Raw genomic sequence first — 22,214 nt, forward strand, 5'->3', positions numbered from 1 at the left:
CAACTAGGTGAGCATAACATTTACCACCTATATGTTTTCTGCCTGTTTGCACATATACCACCCATTGGGTCTCTTTCTCCTTTTGTTTCCTTGTCGTTATGGAGGTGTATCTCAGAGGAAGGGGTGTGTTGCTGCCCAAAGAGCACATAGGCTTACGTATGGAGCCAATATTATATAGGCTCCAGACCATGTGAGTCGTTTCGGTTTTTTACTTTCATCACTTCATCATTTTCACCAAAACCATCTACACTATATGTTTTTTATCTCTTTTTCCCTTCGTTGTATGTTTAAAAGCATATTCCTGAATTTAATACAACACAAAATTGTTGGGGTAAGTGAACCCCTCTATCACTTATATTTGTATTAGCGCTCCACTAGGTGGTGTATTTTACACTACATTTCTATATATTGGATATTAATACATTTATTTATTTATTATTACAGGTATTTATAAAGCGTCAAAAGATTCCGCAGCGCTCTACAATTGAAAATTTTAGCAACCAAATTCTATCACCCAAAATATTAATACCAGTGTAAATGTAATATTGGTCAGAAATAAACATGTGCAATAAGTTTCGGTCCGAAAATGAATTCGGACATTCGGATACTTCAGATTGTCCGAATAGCCGAAGTGGCGAATTGCCGAAGTGCCGAATTACCGAGGTCCCGAAGTTCTGAAATTACCGAATTTGCAAAGTGTCGAAGTGCCGAAGTTCCAAAGTGCTGAAGTGCCGAAGTTCCGAAGTGCTGAAGTGCCGAAGTTCCGAAGTTGCTGAAGTTCCCAAGTGTCAAAGCACAGTATTGCCTAAGTACTAATATACTTACCCAATGGAAGAAGAAGAATGTTACACTGTATACAATTTTAAATAAAAAGTATACAAACATAGCCAGGATTCAGCTGTAAGCATTTGCAACACTTACAACAATCAAGTAACATACATTCATATAAAATGTAAGTCACTTAGCCTGTCAATGGAATGACAGGAATGAATAAGTAGATAACTCCCTAATTCCCACGGTATTAGGGAGTTATCTACTAAAAGGCTGAAAGACCTTAATTGTTCTTTCAGCAAAATTTATTAATACTAAATAAAGATTACTTAGTATTAGTAAATCATGCCCCTACTCGATATACAGTGAGTAGGGGCATGCCACTCCCAAGCCCCCACCCGTGCCGCGTGAGTGGGGGCTTCTAACCTAAAGGGGGGACCTATTGCCCTCCCCGGCACCCACCCCTGAATGGCAGGTGGGGGCCCTAAAGTAAAATAAGGGGGGGACCTACTGTCTTCCCCCCAGCCCTCTTCCATGAGCGGTGGGTGGGGGCCCTAAATTAGAATGGGGGGGGCCTAATGTCCTCCCCCCGGGACCCCACCCCTGAGCGGTGGGTGGGGGCCCTAAATACTAATTGGGGGGGAACCTAATGTCCTTCCCCCTGGCCCCCAGCCCCGAGTGGTGGGTGGGGGTCCTAAATACTAATTAGGGGGGAGACCTAATGTCTAGGCTGTGGGAATTAGGGAGTTATCTACCAAGCGGCTGCAAGAGAAGTTCCGAAATTCCGAAGTTCCGAAGTGTCGAATTGCCGAAGTGCCGAATTGCCGAGGTCCCGAAGTTCCGAAATTACTGAATTTCCGAAGTGCCGAAGTTCGGAAGTGTCAAAGTGCCGAAGTTGCCGAAGTTCCAAAGTGCCGAATTGTCGAAGTCCCGAATTTTGGAATGCCGAACCGAACCGAACCGAACCGAAATTTTTTCCCATGCACACGCCTATTCAGAAACATTAAATTACAATAATTAATAATAACAACATAATATTAATACAGGCATTTCCCACTTTACATACTCCCACTTTACGTTTTCCCGCCTTTACGAATGCTTCACGGACCCGCTGCCATTTTATTTTGCTGCAATTTTGTGCTGGTGCTCCGTGGATGCGGACCGTGGAGCAGAGTTTGTAGCCAGGAGAAGAGAAAGGTAAGTAACAATAATGGTGATCGGTAGGAGGGGAGTGCTGTGCTGAGCTGCTCCCCTCCTGCCGCTGTTGTAGCGTGGCCGAGCGCACTGCAGTCTGCCAGGAAGTGCTCACTGAGAGAGCACTTCCTGTCAGACCGGGTACTATACCATGGTGAGCAGGTACAGGAAGTGAGGGGGAAGAGACACATTGGCAGGTATAGGAGGGGAGGAGGAAGAGATACATGGGCAGGTACATGAGGGGAGAAGGGAGAGAACGTGGGCAAGTACAGGAGGAGACACATGGACAGGTATAAGAGGGGAGGGAGGAGAGACACATGGACAGGGAAGGAAGGGTGAAAATGGGACACATGGAGGGACTGGGAGAAGGGAATGAGACACCTGGATGGGCTGGAAGGAGATAATGAGACACCTGGAGGGGCTGGGAGGGGGTAATGAGATACTGGGAGGGGGAATAAGACACCTGGAGGGGCTGGAAGGGGCTAATGAGACACCTGGAGGGGCTTGAAGGAGCTAATGAGACACCTGGAGGGGTTGGGAGGAGTTAATGAGACACCTTGAGGGGCTGGGAGGGGGTAATGAGACACTGAGAGGGGGAATGAGACACCTGTAGGGGCTGGGAGGGGGTAATAAGACCCTGGGAAGGGGGAATGAGACACATGGAGGGACTGGGGTGGTGAATGAGACACATGGAGCGTCTCAAGCGAACCAGCTACAAGTGCAGTGCTACATGTCATTGAGGAGTTAGATGACTGATGATGATTTGATGAAGATTTTAATATAGTATGTCTTCCTTTAATGTTCCTACAACATATATGTATTTGCTATGCTTTCATCTTGTATTTGTACTTCATAATTAATGTTTTTAATGGAATTTTTTTTGCTCAGGAACGGAACCCATGTTTATTACATTGCGGTCTATGGGGCATTAGTTCTCACTTTATGAACTCTAACTTTATGAACTAGGCTTCGGAACCAATTATAGTACAAAAAAGAAGAATAGGTACCAGCGCTTGTATATGTGACAAATATTAACATTAAGTGTATATACAATGGTGATATGAAGATCAGCTGCTAAACACTAGATAAAGTAACTTCCCATGTGATACAGTGAAAATGATGAAAAAAAATGGATAGTGTAGCGCTTGTTATAAATATGCAGTAAAAAATGGTAATTACCTAGAAGGTGGATGGTAGTCTAAACCCCAAATAAAGACTTATGCGTGTAATAGGTCAAATTGGATCGGGTTCTGTAACAATGTAAAAGATATCCACATAGTGTAAAATAGTACTAATATAGACTTAATCTAAAAGTAAATATAGGAACACTCACAAACATAGAGCTATTAAACCTAGCTCTGGTGTGGATGGCTTCGGGTCCGTTTAGGCGACCCACCCCTATATAGGAATGTTGTATGTGGTCCTAAGAAAAATGGAAACACAAAGGAGACCGCAATAGGGTAGCACAGTATGTATCTCAAATATGGTGGAGAGGTAAGTAAGAATTATACTTACAAACCTAGAGCCCCTATGGCTCTGCAGTCTTGTAGTGTGTAGTAAGGGACTACACTCCCTCAGATGTAAAAGATTCACCGGTCACCAGGATGGAAAGTTGAAATTTTTTTCCTTTTATTCGTTACACTTTAAATAGGTAAAACAATAAAAACGGAACAATGTCCACAATAAAATCCCAGGACGCGTTTCACTACAAGGTGTAGTTTCCTCAGCTGGGTTGAAGAGCAAATGCATCCTCCTGGTCTGCCGGTCTGTGTTTAAGTACCTTCTTTAATTGGCGAATGAGGATTAGATGTGCTTCATGCCTCTACGTAATTACCACAATCAGGTAGAACGTATGAGGTGCAAGCCTCTGACCTCTGACGTCATATGCGGTTCAAGCCTCTTTCTCATGAGTGTGAGGTCATCAGAGTCTTTAGTGTGAAAGTTCGTAGGAAAGGGTAGGAGTTGGTCTTTATGAAGTCCATTTTTGCTCATTCAGAGACTCATCATGTCCAATATATAATGTTTATAATAAACCAAAGTAAAAAGGAGAGAAAAAAATGTCTATTTTTTATGGGTGTGAAAAAAGTAGAAAAAAATTGGAGAGGAGGGGATTTTAACAAAAGAATAGGCCAGACTGAAATGGAATGGATTTACAACATGAATACCCTAATCCCCCACGGATTAAATGCCGATTTTGAACTCTGCCATTTCCTATAGCCCTTTCTCTTATCCTTTATAATTTATGTACTCTAGTTCCTTTTTACACTTATGTATTTTATCCACTTTTTAGATATAAATTTTTATTGTAATTGAAGTTCCTTCCCCACTATCATGATTTTATATAAGCTCGTTATTTGATGCTGTCACATGCATCCATACTGAAACTTGTGGAAGCTTTTCCTTAACTTCATTACGCTGCTGCTACGGACATATTTTCGCCGTTTTATTTGTATATCCATGTTTAAATTTGCGGAAGTTCTTTCCTCAATTATACTTCTATTATGTTATTTACATGGACGAATCTGCTATTTTGTACCTCCACTACAATCCAGTTGTTGGGATTTGTAGAAATATTCACAGATCTATTACGTTAATTTTATATACCACTATGCACTTTTATGATTATCTCACCACCTGTCTCACACAGATACATATCTCATTGGCATTTAAATATATATTTGCCTTTGTCTACACACAGATTAAGGTTTTATAGATATTATAGGTATTATAGATTATACACCACTTATGGACACTTTACGCTTATACCCTTATTATTCGGGATAAATCTGTTAAACTAACATAGACCACTTAGTTACAATCCCCTTTAGGGATTTAAGTATTTCTTTTTAGCCATGTTATGAATATTATGTATCTTAGGATACACCCTTCGTTTGTATATTATGTATCGATAACAAAAAGACTACAATGTGAACGATTTAATTCCACGCATATTGTTTGTATATGTTTTTCCTTTATGCTTTTGATTATAAATACTAGCAGAACTTCAAAGTAATAATACACATTTTCTCTCCTTTTTACTTTGGTTTATTATAAACATTATATATTGGACATGATGAGTCTCTGAATGAGCAAAAATGGACTTCATAAAGACCAACTCCTACCCTTTCCTACAAACTTTCACACTAAAGACTCTGATGACCTCACACTCATGAGAAAGAGGCTTGATCCGCATACGACGTCAGAGGTCAGAGGCTTGCACCTCATACGTTCTACCTGATTGTGGTAATTACGTAGAGGCACGAAGCACATCTAATCCTCATTCGCCAATTAAAGAAGGTACTTAAACACAGACCGGCAGACCAGGAGGATGCATTTGCTCTTCAACCCAGCTGAGGAAACTACACCTTGTAGTGAAACGCGTCCTGGGATTTTATTGTGGACATTGTTCCGTTTTTATTGTTTTACCTATTTAAAGTGTAACGAATAAAAGGGAAAAAAAATCAACTTTCCATCCTGGTGACCGGTGAATCTTTTACATCTGAGGGAGTGTAGTCCCTTACTACACACTACAAGACTGCAGAGCCATAGGGGCTCTAGGTTTGTAAGTATAATTCTTACTTACCTCTCCACCATATTTGAGATACATACTGTGCTACCCTATTGCGGTCTCCTTTGTGTTTCCATTTTTCTTAGGACCACATACAACATTCCTATATAGGGGTGGGTCGCCTAAACGGACCCGAAGCCATCCACACCAGAGCTCGGTTTAATAGCTCTATGTTTGTGAGTGTTCCTATGTTTACTTTTAGATTAAGTCTATATTAGTACTATTTTACACTATGTGGATATATTTTACATTGTTACAGAACCCGATCCAATTTGACCTATTACACGCATAAGTCTTTATTTGGGGTTTAGACTACCATCCACCTTCTAGGTAATTACCATTTTTTACTGCATATTTATAACAAGCGCTACACTATCCATTTTTTTCTTCGGAACCAATTAGTTTGTAAAGTCGGGAACTACCTGTATCATGAGATGTAACTCAGGCAAGGCATCAATAATGCTTCAGTCATTCATTTTCTTTTTCCTGTAGTTTCAAGAAAAATAAATAAATATTACATTACATTCCTGTTTGAAATAAAAACTCAGATTGTATAAGATACCTACCATTTTCTTATATACCAAATATATCACTTTTGATTTATAATTTATCATGTGATGCATTCACATACATATCCTATTCATATATTTTAAAAATACCAAATTACTCTTTGATGCTGAAGTGTAAAAGTATGTGTTAGCAAATATAAAAACACAACCCTCATCATTTATTAATGATATAATATTTGAATAATCTTCTGAAAAAAATACCAGTTTCATCTGTTGCACCACGTTCCAAATATACCCTCAATTGATAGTTACACAAAACTGTCCCAGGAATATAATACAAATACAGATACTAATTTCAGCAACCCAATATTAAAATGTTATATTTTCTGCTCTATCAATACATATATTTTGTTGTTTTTTGACCATCACATTTCATGAAATAAACATCAATGTAAATTTAAATTACTATACCAGATATGTTTTTATGCATATAATAATAATAAAACAGTTTCATGAAAGTGCTTATAGCTAACATAGGGATCTGGAATTTTAGCAACTATGTACAGAGCATTTGGACATAAGCAAAGAAAACAAAGAATATTTTTCTTTCATGCTAACTTGATTTATTTGATATTGCTGAGCCACATGTGTCCCTTGTACCACCTGCTTGTCCCACAACAATACAAGTTAGAAGGCAAAAGAGAGTGCAAGAGTATATTGTAGATAACAACTCAAATAGCTTGCATTGAATTGGTCCCTCCTACTCTTCAAGCTTGCTTTGACTAAAACCAGAAAGAGTTTACGTTTTTATGCGTTCATGTATATGTATGTTTGTGTATGTTTTGTGCAGGTCCATATATATATATATATATATATATATATATATATATATATATATATATAATTTTCACAATGTGTCCCTCAAGAAATTTTCTAATGATAACATGCAAACTGCAATAACCATAGCAAGCTACCATTAGTGCCCTAGACCTCCCCCTGAAACCCCTTAATATATGATGTCAAAACATTTTAGAATAGTTTGGCCTCCTACCTGGAGTCTACATGACACTGATCACCCTCTCAAACACAAACACAAACACCTCAACACACAAGCCAGATGGCAACATGTATCCTATATTATAATAAAATGTATAACCAATCCTTAGAGTTGCTTGGCTCAATGTATGAGAGTATAAAATACAGACTGAATTCAGACAAGACTAATTAATACTTTAGCAAGTTCCCTAGTTTATATATTTCCTTTCTAACAGTAATATAGAGTTTTGCCATATTTAGATAAATAATTGCACTGAGTTGTGTTCAAAATATGTATATATACGTGTATGAGAAATGAGTAAAAATAGTTTATTGTGTCATGGTGGGTGTTACCCTTCTGTTGCATTTACTTTTATATTGCTTGTGCAGTGCCATATTATGTGGGTAGGGTTCACTACAAAAGAATGTCAAGATATCATTGCATTCAGAATTCTGTGTCCTTCTGAGATCTGATAACAACATAGCATCAGATACTTCTTACTGACTCTGCCACAAAGCTTGAATGGATCTTCTCAAACCTCCGCTTGTGAGATATATTTTCCTTGTGACTTGCATCTTATATCAATCCAATGCACAGTAAGTGTTATAAAAAATTCCCATAGACTGTAATGGTCACTTCTGTAGATAAATCATTTGGAACATTTTATAATAGTATTGAATAATTCGGAAAGCTTATTAAATGAAGATCTTTTTATGGATTTATGGAACTTTGGTCTCGATTAATATTGTTGGATAAGCTTTTCAAATTATGTAATATTTTTAGAAAAAACTTTTTAAATGATTTAATATTTTGATAACATGTTTTCATATTGTAATACTTTTAGATTTTTCATATATTGATATATTTCTTATATGTGATGTTTTTGATAATTTAATATTTAGAAAAAATATATTTTAAAAGTTTATCCAAAAATATGAAATAATTTAAATCGTTTGGAAGCTTATCCATCAATATCAAACTGAGCCCGTTGCCCCATTTTATTTATGATTTCATGGATTCTTTACTCAAAGGGATGTACTTGTAAGTCATAAGTAGGACAGTTGAACAGAGTCTAATGACTCACGGAGGTATCCAAAGTATACAAAACAACAAAAAAGTAGTGCAGTGCAATCACCAAAGTAAAATAGAATGCAAAACTTATTTATTTTTTTTTAAATAGCAGGTTTACATAAGTCATAGACATATGATTGAGTTGATGAGATATATTTTTAGACCTGAGTGGTTTTAAACAAAGGTCACACTTTTGATTTTCTCTAAGTTTTTGCCTGTTTTCAGAGTTCTTTTATTTTCTGTTTTTGCTTTGATACATTTAATTACCCTGTGCTGTCAACAACATATCTACAATTGATAACAACATTTCTCTATTATTACTACCCTTGTATTGCATGTATAAAGAGAAAAGTAAGTTAGCATTCCTGGACCCTTAACCCCTTAAGACCGCAGCCAAATGTACAAGTTGTGATCCAAAAAAACCGTAAACAAAACCTGGCATTTGCGCTATATGTCTGTCCAACCGTAATTCACCTCTTTCATATTAAATGCACCCACACTTATTATATATCATTTTATTCAGGGGAAACAGGGCTTTCATTTAACATCAAATATTTAGGTATGGAACATAACGTAATATGAAAACAATATAAAAAAATGAGAGAAAATAAGATTTTTTTTTAAATTTTCTTAGTTCTATGTGACATTCTAACTGTGAATGTCATAATACTGTTTGCTTTTACTGCAATAAAATACACATATTTGTATTCAGCGATGTCTCACGTGTAAAACAGTACCCCCTATGTACAGGTGTTATGGTGTTTTGGTAAGTTGCAGGGTCAAATAAAGCATGTTACACTTTTCAGTTTTTTCACATTGAAATTTGCCAGTTTGGTTATGTTGCCTTTGAGACTGTATGGTAGCCCAGGAATGAGAATTACCCCCATGATGGCATACCATTTGCAAAAGTAGACAACCCAAGGTATTGCAAATGGGGTATGCCCAGTCTTTTTTAGTAGCCACTTGGTCACAAACACTAGCCAAAGTTAACGTTAATATTTGTTTGTGTGTGAAAAATGCAAAAAACTAATTTGAAAGCCAATTTTGGCCAGTGTTTGTGACTAAGTGGCTACTAAAAAAGACTGAACATACCCCATTTGCAATACCTTGGGTTGTCTACTTTTGCAAATGGTATGCCATTATGGAGGTAATTCTTATTTCTGGGCTACTATACGGTCTCAAAGCCAACGTAACCAATCTGGTAAATTTCATTGTGAAAAAACTGAAACACAAGCCTTATGTTTGACTCTGTAACTTTTGAAAACACCCTAAAACCTGTACATGAGGGGTACTGTTATACTCAGGAGACTTTGCTGAACACAAATATTTGTGTTTAAAAACAGTAAAAAGTATTACAGCAAAAATATTGTCAGTGTAAGTGCCGTTTGTGTGCGAAAAATGCAATAAATTTCACTTTCCCTGACGATATAATTGTTGTAATACATTTTACGGTTTTGAAACACAAATATTTGTGTTCAGCGATGTCTCCCGAGTAAAACAGTACCCCCCATGTACAGGTTTTATAGTGTCTTGGAAAGTTATAGGGTTAAATATAGTGCTAGCAAATTAAATTCCCTATACTTTCGGCCTGGGTTGTTAGGCAGGTCCCGCTAATTGTAATTAATTAGGATACCTAATTATGTAAAATTATTACATAAATATATATGTAAAATTATTATATATACACGTGTGTGGATATATATATGTATATAATTTTTTTACAATTATTTTTATTTATATATAGGTATACATATAGTGATGTATACGTATATACTTAGGTATATACATATATATATTATTTCGTTCTACGTGTATTTTTATATCAATATATATATATTAATATCAAAATACAGTTAGAACGAAATTACACACATATATATATTTTTATTTTTTTATTTATTTTTTTAACGTATTTATATTTTTTTTATTATAAAATATATATATAATTATAATTATGTATATATTTAATCAATATCCTTCTACGTGTATTTTGATATTAATATATATATATATATATATATATATATATATATATATATATATAATTATATATATATAAATATTAAAATACACTTAGTGTATGTGTAAATGTGTGTGTCTATATATATATATATATATACATATATATATATATATATATATATATATATACATATATATATATATACATATATATATATACATACTTAGATCATATATATAATATATATATATACATGATCTAAGTATATTTGATGTGTAACTGTATTTTATTTTATTTTGTAACATAAAGGGGTTAAGAGGGGAGCAGAGGGGCAGAGACAGTGTCAGCCAGTGATTTTACATCACTGGCTGACACACAGGATCAGTGCTCACAGTGACAGGCTGTCACTGTGATCACCTCCTGCAGATCACGGTAATTGGCCACAGGGGGAGTGCCTGGGTGGCCAGGCATGCCCCCCACCGTGATCTGCAGGGGGATCCTGCCTGCAGTTACTATGGGTCAGCCAATAGGCTGACACATAGTAACTCTGATCGCAGTGACAGGCTGTCACTGCGATCAGATCGCAGGGAGAGGCTGTCTCTGCATTCAGATCGCAGAGACAGCCTCTCCCTGCGATCAGACTCTGCAGATCGCGGTCACTGACCGCAGGGGGACTGCCTGGGGGGCCAGGCATGTCCCCCGACCGCGATCTGCACAGTGAAAATGCCGCGGCTCCATGTGTCAGCCGATTTTAAAATCGTCTGACACATGGTAAATACCGATCGCAGTGACAGCCTGTCACTGCAATCGGAAGCTGCAGACTGCGGTCCCCAGGCACAGGGGGGCTGCCTGGGGGGCCAGGCATGCCCCCGACCGCGATCTGCAGCGGCCATGTGCCGCCGGCCACGTAGGGGGTAAGACCGCCCAGGACGTACTATGCCGTCCTGCGGCGTTTAGAGCCGCCCAAATAAGGACGGCATAGTACGTCCTGCGGTCTTAAGGGGTTAAAGGATCACTATAGTGTAAGGAAAACAAAAATATCATCCTTAGGACCCCCCACCCCACCCTCAGGGCCCCCCTCCCTTGGCGCTGAAGCAGTTAAAGCCCCTTCAGTTACTTACCTTAATCCAGAGCTGGGCTCCCTCAGCGCTGGTGACCTCTCCTCTCCGCCGACGTCAGCTTCCGAGTGGAGTGGAATGCGCATGCACGGCCAGAGCCATAGTCAATGCTTTCCTATGGATGCTCTGCATGCTGGATGCGATTTTCGCATCCAGCGTCACAGAAGCGCCTCTAGCGGCTGTCAGGAAGACGGCCACTAGAGGTTGGATTAACCCTGTAATGTAAACATAGCAGCTTGTCTGAAATTGCTATGTTTACATTTGAAGGGTTAAAATCTGGGGGACCTGGCAACGAGACCACTTCATTGAGCTAAAGTGGTCTGGGTGACTATAGTGTCCCTTTAAAGGTAAAGGACCACTTTGAAGTGCTAGTTTTCAGACTATGTGAGTGGGGTTTTGCCTTATTATATTCACAGACAACTCTGTTCCACAGTCTTACATTGTATAAACACACCCATACTTTTTCTTTCCTAATTTTTATATATACATGGAGCGGAGAAGGGCCAATAAAGAAGGGAATAGTTAAGAGCCAGAAATCTCTGGGAAATGTAAATGTACATTTGAGAACTTAGGAACTTTTCACCTACTGTAGTTATATTACACATGCTGTCATTTTATTGTTTACCAAGTATTTATGAGCCTTCAATCTACTACTTGAAAGCCTACGATTTACTCCACAGAACCACAATTACGTCAATTTTTTTTTTTTTAATTGACTTCTTCTTAGCCATGTATTTCATTCCGCTCTATAATCACAGTTTGTTGGCATTTATTGAAAATTCTGGTTTAGAAATCCCTGAAATCCAATCACCATCACTTTTTATCTTTTTAGAGGACAAAAATGAAAAAGACTAACTTCTTAATGTAAAATATGGGTATTTCCCAATGGCATTTCAAAAGATTCTTATTGAAAACAAAATTGGGAACACTCTCATTTCTGGACTGTAACAACTATCACTATGTTATTATTTTCACAATTTTTACAAATTCACTAATGGAAATTAATTACAAATAAGAGATATGTAGACCTGCAATTCCACATATATGGTGTACATTTTGAAATGTACTTTATGTTAGTTTCAACCAACATATATCTCACAGTCTCATAAATAAGGTTGAATTACCAGCCACAGCCCATTTCAACAATCCAAACAATGAGTTGAAATATTAATAATTCATTTAGCATTAGAGACCAGAAGGTTATGTTACAGACTTCAAATCTGTGGTGGAATGTCTGGGGTCACAAAGATCATGAAGGTGACCAGGCCCTGGGTGGTCAGACTGTTCTACATGTCACAGGGGGCTCAGCAATGGTGGAAATACTGCCAGTAAGGCCCAATGGCATCCTGAAAGCAGGGGGGGGGGGGGGGGGGATTGGGTGGCCTGTGCTCTTAGGGACATGCAAAAGGCATCTCCTATAGAAAGTCTCAACCAGTCACAGAAACTCCCATCAGCCTGCTGCAGCCATATCCCATGGATAAAAAACTCTTGTACCTAAAAGGTGTGGAATCAGGACGGTGGCTAAAATCTTGAAAATTATGACTTGTTTGAGTGTGTGTATATGTGCATTTGTAAGTGTGTGTGTGTAAAAGTACACTGACACTTACGCACAGATGCATACACACAGATACGCAAACATACAGTTACAGTTGTGCTCAAAAGTTTGCATACCTTTGGAGAATTGGTAATATATGTAAAATTTTTAAAGAAAATATGAGTAAGCAGGCAAACACATTTATTTTATTTCTTATGGGATTCATATTCAGCTGTAGGTTATAACAGAATGGCACAATCATAAAACAAAACATGGCAACAAAGAAAAAAAATGAAACTACCACTGTTCAAAAGTCTGCATACTCTTAGTTTTTAATACTGTGTATTGCCCCATTTAACATCAATGACAGCGTGCAGTTTTTTGTAATAGTTGTCTATGAGGCCCCTAATTCTTGCAGGTGGTACAGCTGTCCATTCATCTTGGAAAAATGCCTCCAGGTCATGCAAAGTCTTTGGTCATCTTGCATGAACCACACGTTTGAGATCTCCCCAGAGTGGCTCAATGATATTAAGGTCAATAGAGTGTAATGGCCACTCCAGAACCTTCACTTTTTCCTGCTGTAACCACTGGAGGGTCAACTTGGCCTTGTGTTTACGGTTATTGTCATGCTGGAAAGTCCAATAGCGTCCCATGCGCAGCCTTCGTGCAGAAGAATGCAAATTGTCTGGCAGTATTTTCTGATAACATGCTGCATTCATCTTGCCATCAATTTTCACAAGATTCCCTGTGCTTTTTGAGCTCACACCCCCCCTCCCCCCCAAAAAAACATCAGTGGGCCACCACCATGCTTCACAGTGGGAATTATATTGTTTTCATTATAGGCCTTGTTGACCCCCGCTCCAAACATAGCGCTTATGTTTGTGACCATAAAGCTCTATTTTGGTCTCGTCAATGGTGTGCCAGAAGCTTTGAGGCATGTCAAGGTGTTGTTAGGCATATTGTAACAGGGCTTTTTTTGTGGCATTGGTGCAGTAAAGGCTTCTTTCTGGCAACTCAACCATGCAGCTTTTTTTTGTTCAAGTATTGTCATATTGTGCTCCTTGAAACAACAATTCTTCTGGCACTTGTGGCTAAAATCTCTCAGAATTTTTCACTTCTTAATAAGTGATTGAACAGTACTGACTGGCATTTTCAAGGCTTTGGATATATTTTTGATATCCTTTTCCATCTTTATAAAGTACCATTATCCTATTATGCCGGTCTTTTGGCAGTTCTTTTCTGCTCTGCATGGCTCAGTATCTAGCCTGCTCGGTGCATTCACGTGAGAGCTAACAAACTCATTGACTATTTATACACAGACACAAATTGCAATTTAAAAAGCCATAGGTGTGGGAAATTAACTTTTAATTGCCATTTTAACTTGTTTGTATCACCTTGTGTGTCTGTAACAAGGCCAAGCATTCAAAGATATGTAAACTTTTAAACAAGGCCATTGGGGTGGTTTCTGTTATCATTATGTTTTAAAATGGAGTCAAACAACTATGTGATAATAAATGGCTTCATATGATCACTATCCTTCAATAAAATATTTTATTTTTTACATGGTCAGTCATATTTTCAAAATCAATGCCAAAATGTCACGATTTCAGCCAAGGTATGCAAACTTTTGAGCACAACTGCTCCAATCCTTTTCCATCCAATAAATACACATTGACACACACACATACACATCTTGATATCCACTGTACTCCATTAACCAGGTTCTCTTCCAATGCAACAAAATCAAAATAATGTAAAGAACCGCGGTGCTAAATATCATGGGCATGGTCTCAACCCCCAATGTATATAATAAGCAAAAGTAAAAGTTTAGGTCCTCAGCGTTCTAAATCACAAGATCCTTTATTAGAACATATCATACCAGCAAAGTTTCGGCCACTTACTGTAACCTTTCTTAAGACATAGAGTGTTTCCTTGGATATTGTCAATATCATGTTTTTTATCTTCCTTTTGTTTTTGTTTCTTTAAAAAGAAGTTCCAGCTCTCAACCACTAGTGGCCTCCCTAGCCACTAGTCACCTCAGTCCTCACCTGCCTAGGACTAATTACTTGATCCAGCTACATTAGGCTACACCCTGCTCACAACAGGGCTTTTACATTGAAGTTAATGATCTACATGAAAGACTTCAGTTCCTGGCTCCTGTGTACCTGATCCAAATGTACCTTCTACCCTGGTCCATAACAACTTGCTCCAGATTTACCTTCTACCCTGCTCCATACCAACCTGCTCCAGACTTGCCTTCAAACCTGCTCCACTCTCATGTTGATTTTGACCTCTGCCTCTATTACCAGCCTTCCTGTGTTACAAACCTGCCTCTGTTACCAGCCTTCCTGTGTTCCAAACCTCCCTCTGTTAACAGCCTTCCTGTGTTACAAACCTGCTTCTGTTATTAGCCTTCTACTGTTACCAGCCTGCCGTTGATACCAAACTGCCTTTGTTTCAAACCTACATCCTGTTTTGTGGCATATTGCCTAAAGTCTGTTTTTCCTCAATTTGCATAATATGTCTAAAAGCACAAATAAAGTCTCAAATAACAACCCTGGCATAACTCTACTATCTGACCTGCATAAGATCATGACAGATATACAAAAGAAAGAAAAGCTATGGGGTGAGAGAAAACAGATAATAATAGAACCAATGAACAGGAGGAATGTAATGTTCATATTTATACCATCTAAGAAATTGTACTGTTTAATGGAAACCTCACAGTCAAATTCATTGTACACATAAATCCCAATACATATACATATCAATTAATCAGTTCATGAAATAAGCTCACATATTAATCGATGAATCAATTTATAATACAGGATTTCTAATTGCTCATATGGATTAAAAGTAACCCCTTAAGACCGGAGGGCGTACAATTACCCTGTTTTAAGCGTCTCTAAACGCCGCCGGGCGTAATTGTACACCCTCCGATCTTTTCTTACTTACCCGATCACCGGCGATCGCGGTCGGGTGGACTCCCAGGGAGCCCCCCGCGGCACCTCCGTCCTCTTCCAACCCCCCAGGCCATGTGAGAGTGAGGTCCTTGCGAGGACCTCACAATCACATGGCCGGGATAGCTGGCTGCAGCAATGCCAGCAGGGGGACTAACTGTAATGACAGTTAGTCCCCCTGCTGGCTGAAATCAAATAAAAAAATATATATAGATACTTAGATCATATATATATATATATATTATATATATGATCTATGTACATATATACACAAATACATACACACACATACACTGTCTAGGTGTATTTTACCTAGAACGAAATAATATATATAACTATATACATAAATATATACATATATATCACTATACATATACCTATATATAAATAAAAATATTAAAAAAAATATATATATATATTTACATATATTAATTCTACACATATATTTATGTAATATTTTTACATAATTAGGTATCTTAATTAATTACAATTAGCGGGACCTGCCTGACAATCCATGCCGAAAGTATAGGGAATTTAATTTGCTAGCACTATATTTAACCCTATAACTTTCCAAGACACCATAAAACCTGTACATGGGGGATACTGTTTTACTCGGGAGACTTCGCTGAACACAAATATTAGTGTTTCAAAACAGTAAAATGTATTACAACGATGATATCGCCAGTAAAAGTGACGTTTTGTTCATTTTTCACGCACAAACAGCACTTACACAGACAATATTATTGCTGTGATTAGTGATGTCCCGAACGGTTCGCTGGCGAATAGTTCTTGGCGAACATAGCTTGTTCGCCACGGATGGCGAACATATGCGATGTTCGGTCCGCCCCCTATTCGTCATCATTGAGTAAACTTTGACCCTGTACCTCACAGTCAGCAGACACATTCCAGCCAATCAGCAGCAGACCCTCCCTCCCAGACCCTCCCACCTCCTAGACAGCATACAATTTAGATTAATTCTGAAGCTGCATTCTTTTTTTTTTGTATTATTATTATTTTTTTTTGTATTTGTGTTTATTATACATTATCCCTTCCATAGCCAGTAACCTGTGTTTATTATACATTATCCTCCCCATAGCCAGTAACCTGTGTTTATTATACATTATCTCTCCCATAGCCAGTAACCTGTGTTTATTATACATTATCCCCCATAGTCATTTATCGTTGGACCTAGGCAGCATGATGTCTTAGGCCGGCCCAGAGAGTGAGTGAGTGAATAATATAATATATATGTTCAGAAACATATTAGTAATGTATGTAAATCAGGTTCATGCAAAGAGGGTGAAAAGGTATTAAAGAAAAACACACTAATTGCATCAAATTTACAAAGCCAAACTTTTAAAAGCTTTCCTCATTTCTTTCTCGGGATGAGGAATATATCGGTTGTAGACTGAGGATTTCCCTCTGCCCAATCTTTTAATAATATGCACTGGAGTGTCAGTGTTGAAGGAGACCAAAGCTGCCCCTATTGTAAATGAAAGACCCAATACATGGATACAACCCAATCTTAGGAGTAGTGTTCTGATGTAGAAGATGAATTTAGCCGTAGTCAGAGGGATTCAGTGAGAGTAGTGGTGAAATGTATGTGGCATGACTGAGTGTGGGTAAGTAAGAGTCAAGTATTTTAACTGGGCACCAGTTCTAGGTGGGATAAAGTGGTATAGCGGATGGATGAGTAGTTTGGTTCGTTTTAGAGGTTTGTAGAGAAAGTATATAGTGATCATGATTTTTAGCGATATCCAATATTTTTAAGGTGGTCCCAGTGCCACCACTCATATCTGGTGTCACAATAGCTTGCATTTAAAAAAACAAACAAAAAACTTTTTTGACTGTAATATAATAGCAGTCAGTTTCCTTCACACGTGTGCGTATCAGGGCCTGCCAAGGTACAGTGTCACACCAGTGCAACTCATATCTGGTGTAACAGTAGTGTACATTAAAAAAAAAAAAACTAGAAATTTGATTGTGAAATAATAGCAGTCAGTTTCTTTCACACGCAGGGGCGGACTGACAGGTCGGGCAGATCGGTCATGGACCGAGGGCCCGAGGCAGTCAGGGCCCAGCAGCCCATCCATGCTCTGGCTGAGGAGATCAAATATCTCCACAGCCAGAACATGATTTTTTCATTATTCCAGTGATATGCTGCAGGACCACTGCAGCATATCACTCTGTAGTTAACCCCCCCTCACCCCCTCACCCGTTTCCCCTTTCTCAGGGAGACCTGGCAGTGAGTATTCAGTTCTTGCTGCCAGGTCTCCAGCCGTGCGGTGCTGTGTGAGGATGAAGAGGCGGGGCCAGGAAGTGACATCACTTCCTGCCCTGCCTGAAGAGCACCCAGACGATATGGAGCTGCAGCAGCCTAGCAGACAGCACAGGTAAGCTAATTTTCATTCAGCTCAGTACCCCCTGTCTCACTGTACCCACCTCTGCTCCCAAATCAGCCCCCCCAGTACCCAAATCAGCCCCCCCAGTACCCAAATCAGCACCCCCAGTACCCAAATCACCCCCCCGTACCCACATCAGCCCCCCCGTACCCACATCAGCCCTCACCAGTACCCAAATCAACACACCCAGTACCCAAATCAGTCCCCCCAGTACCCACATCAGCCCCCCCAGTACCCACCTCAGCCCCCTGTACCCACATCAGCCCCCCCAGTACCCACCTCAGCCCCCCCAGTACCCACCTCAGCCCCCTGTACCCACATCAGCCCCCCCCAGTACCCACATAAGCCCCCCGTACCCACATCAGCCCCCCAGTACCCACATCAGCCCCCCCAGTACCCACCTCACCCCCCCCCAGTACCCACATCAGCCCCCCAGTACCCACATCAGCCCCCCCCAGTACCCACATCAGCCCCCCAGTACCCACCTCAGCCCCCCAGTAACCACCTCAGCCCCCCTGTACCCACATTAGCCCCCCAGTACCCACCTCAGCCCCCCAGTACCCACCTCAGCCCCCCAGTACCCACCTCAGCCCCCCCCAGTACCCACCTCAGCCCCCCCAGTACCCACCTCAGCCCCCTGTACCCACCTCAGCCCCCCAGTACCTAACTCAGCCCCCCCAGTACCCACATCAGCCCCCTGTACCCACATTAGCCCCCCAGTACCCACATCAGCCCCCCCAATACCCATCTCAGCCCCCTGTACCCACATCAGCCCCCCCACCCACCTCAGCCCCCCCAGTACCCACCTCAGCCCCCCAGTACCCAAATCAGCCCCCCCCAGTACCCCCCAGTACCCAAATCAGCCCCCCCAGTACCCAAATCAGCACCCCCAGTACCCCCCCAGTACCCAAATCAGCCCCCCCAGTACCCAAATCAGCACCCCCAGTACCCAAATCACCCCCCCGTACCCACATCAGCCCTCACCAGTACCCAAATCAACCCACCCAGTACCCAAATCAGTCCCCCCCAGTACCCACATCAGCCCCCCCAGTACCCACCTCAGCCCCCTGTACCCACATCAGCCCCCCCAGTACCCACCTCAGCCCCCCCAGTACCCACCTCAGCCCCCTGTACCCACATCAGCCCCCCAGTACCCACATCAGCCCCCCCGTACCCACATCAGCCCCCCAGTACCCACATCAGCCCCCCCAGTACCCACCTCAGCCCCCCCCCAGTACCCACATCAGCCCCCCAGTACCCACATCAGCCCCCCCCAGTACCCACATCAGCCCCCCAGTACCCACCTCAGCCCCCCAGTACCCACCTCAGCCCCCCTGTACCCACATTAGCCCCCCAGTACCCACCTCAGCCCCCCAGTACCCACCTCAGCCCCCCCAGTACCCACCTCAGCCCCCCCAGTACCCACATCAGCCCCCCCAGTACCCACCTCAGCCCCCTGTACCCACCTCAGCCCCCAGTACCCACCTCAGCCCCCTGTACCCACATCAGCCCCCCCCAGTACCCACATAAGCCCCCCCGTACCCACATCAGCCCCCCAGTACCCACATCAGACCCCCAGTACCCACCTCAGCCCCCCCCAGTACCCACATCAGCCCCCCAGTACCCACATCAGCCCCCCCAGTACCCACATCAGCCCCCCAGTACCCACCTCAGCCCCCCAGTACCCACCTCAGCCCCCCTGTACCCACATTAGCCCCCCAGTACCCACCTCAGCCCCCCAGTACCCACCTCAGCCCCCCCAGTACCCACCTCAGTCCCCTGTACCCACCTCAGCCCCCTGTACCCACCTCAGCCCCCCAGTACCCACCTCAGCCCCCCAGTACCTAACTCAGCCCCCCCAGTACCCACATCAGCCCCCTATACCCACATTAGCCCCCCAGTACCCACATCAGCCCCCCCAATACCCACCTCAGCCCCCTGTACCCACATCAGCCCCCCCACCCACCTCAGCCCCCCCAGTACCCACCTCAGCCCCCCAGTACCCAAATCAGCCCCCCAGTACCCCCCCAGTACCCAAATCAGCCCCCTAGTACCCAAATCAGCACCCCCAGTACCCCCCCAGTACCCAAATCAGCCCCCCCAGTACCCAAATCAGCACCCCCAGTACCCAAATCACCCCCCGTACCCACATCAGCCCCCCCCCGTACCCACATCAGCCCTCACCAGTACCCAAATCAACCCACCCAGTACCCAAATCAGTCCCCCCCAGTACCCACATCAGCCCCCCCCAGTACCCACCTCAGCCCCCTGTACCCACATCAGCCCCCCCAGTACCCACCTCAGCCCCCCCAGTACCCACCTCAGCCCCCTGTACCCACATCAGCCCCCCCAGTACCCACATCAGCCCCCCGTACCCACATCAGCCCCCCAGTACCCACATCAGCCCCCCCAGTACCCACCTCAGCCCCCCCCCAGTACCCACATCAGCCCCCCAGTACCCACATCAGCCCCCCCCCCAGTACCCACATCAGCCCCCCAGTACCCACCTCAGCCCCCCAGTACCCACCTCAGCCCCCCTGTACCCACATTAGCCCCCCAGTACCCACCTCAGCCCCCCAGTACCCACCTCAGCCCCCCCAGTACCCACCTCAGCCCCCCCAGTACCCACCTCAGCCCCCCCAGTACCCACCTCAGCCCCCTGTACCCACCTCAGCCCCCCAGTACCCACCTCAGCCCCCCAGTACCTAACTCAGCCCCCCCAGTACCCACATCAGCCCCCTGTACCCACATTAGCCCCCCAGTACCCACATCAGCCCCCCCAATACCCACCTCAGCCCCCTGTACCCACATCAGCCCCCCCACCCACCTCAGCCCCCCCAGTACCCACCTCAGCCCCCCCAGTACCCACCTCAGCCCCCCCAGTACCCACATCAGCCCCCCCAGTACCCACCTCAGCCCCCTGTACCCACATCAGCCCCCCCAAGTACCCACATCAGCCCCCCCAGTACCCACCTCAGCCCCCCAGTACCCACCTCAGCCCCCCAGTACCCACCTCAGACCCCTGTACCCACATCAGCCCCCACCAGTACCCACATCAGCCCCCCACCAGTACCCACATCAGCCCCCACCAGTACCCAAATCAGCCCCCCCAGTACCCAAATCAGCCCCCCCAGTACCCAAATCAGCCCCCCCAGTACCCAAATCAGCCCCCCCAGTACCCACATCAGCCCCCCTGTACCCACATCAGCCCGTGTACCCACCTCAGCCCCCTGTACCCACCTCAGCCCCCCAGTACCCACATCAGCCCCTCAGTACCCACATCAGCCCCTCAGTACCCACATCAGCCCCCCCAAGTACCCGCCTCAGCCCCCTGTACCCACATTAGCCCCCCTGTACCCACATTAGCCCCCCTGTACCCACATTAGCCCCCCCCGTACCCACCTCAGCCCTCTTTACTCACCTCAGCCCCCCCAGTACCCACATCAGCCCCCCCAGTACCCACATCAGCCCACCCAGTACCCACCTCAGCCCACCCAGTACCCACCTCAGCCCACCAGTACCCACCTCTGCTCCCACCTCAGCCCCCCTGCTCCTACCTCAGCCCCCCTGCACCCACCTCAGCCCCCTGCACCCACCTCAGCCCCCCTGTACCCACACCAGCCCCCCCAGTACCCACACCAGCCCCCCCGTACCCACACCAGCCCCCCTGTACCCACCTCAGCACCCCTGTACCCACCTCAGCCCCCAGTACTCCCCTCTGCTCCCACCTCAGCCCCCAGTACCCACCTTAGCCCCCAGTACCCACCTCAGCCCCTAGTACCCACCTCTGCTCCCACCTCAGCCCCCCCTGTAACCACCTCAGCCCCCAGTACCCACCTCTGCTCCCACCTCAGCCCCCTTGTACCCACCTCAGCCCCCAGTATCCACCTCTGCTCCCACCTCAGCCTCCAGTACCCACCTCAGCCCCCTGTACCCACCTCAGCCCCCTGTACCCACATCAGCCCCCCGTACCCACCTCAGCTCCCAGTACCCACCTCTGCTCCCACCTCAGCCCCCAGTACCCACATCATCCCCCCTGTACCCACCTCAGCCCCCAGTACCCACCTCTGCTCCCACCTCAGCCCCCC

At 43.4% G+C, this 22,214-nt stretch overlaps 1 protein-coding gene across 1 annotated transcript in view; it reads left to right on the forward strand.

The window, feature by feature from the left end:
• Positions 1 to 7,509: 7,509 nt before the first annotated feature.
• LOC134586246 (CD109 antigen-like) overlaps positions 7,510 to 22,214 on the forward strand; it is a 322,921-nt gene continuing 308,216 nt past the window's right edge. Inside the window, exon 1 of the mRNA XM_063441739.1 lies at positions 7,510 to 7,674. Coding sequence (XP_063297809.1) covers positions 7,601 to 7,674 — 74 coding nt within the window. The 5' untranslated portion in view covers positions 7,510 to 7,600. The remainder of the gene's footprint in view (positions 7,675 to 22,214) is intronic.

This window comes from Pelobates fuscus, chromosome 2, assembly GCF_036172605.1.
Source record: "Pelobates fuscus isolate aPelFus1 chromosome 2, aPelFus1.pri, whole genome shotgun sequence".
Taxonomy (NCBI): Eukaryota; Metazoa; Chordata; class Amphibia; order Anura; family Pelobatidae; genus Pelobates; species Pelobates fuscus.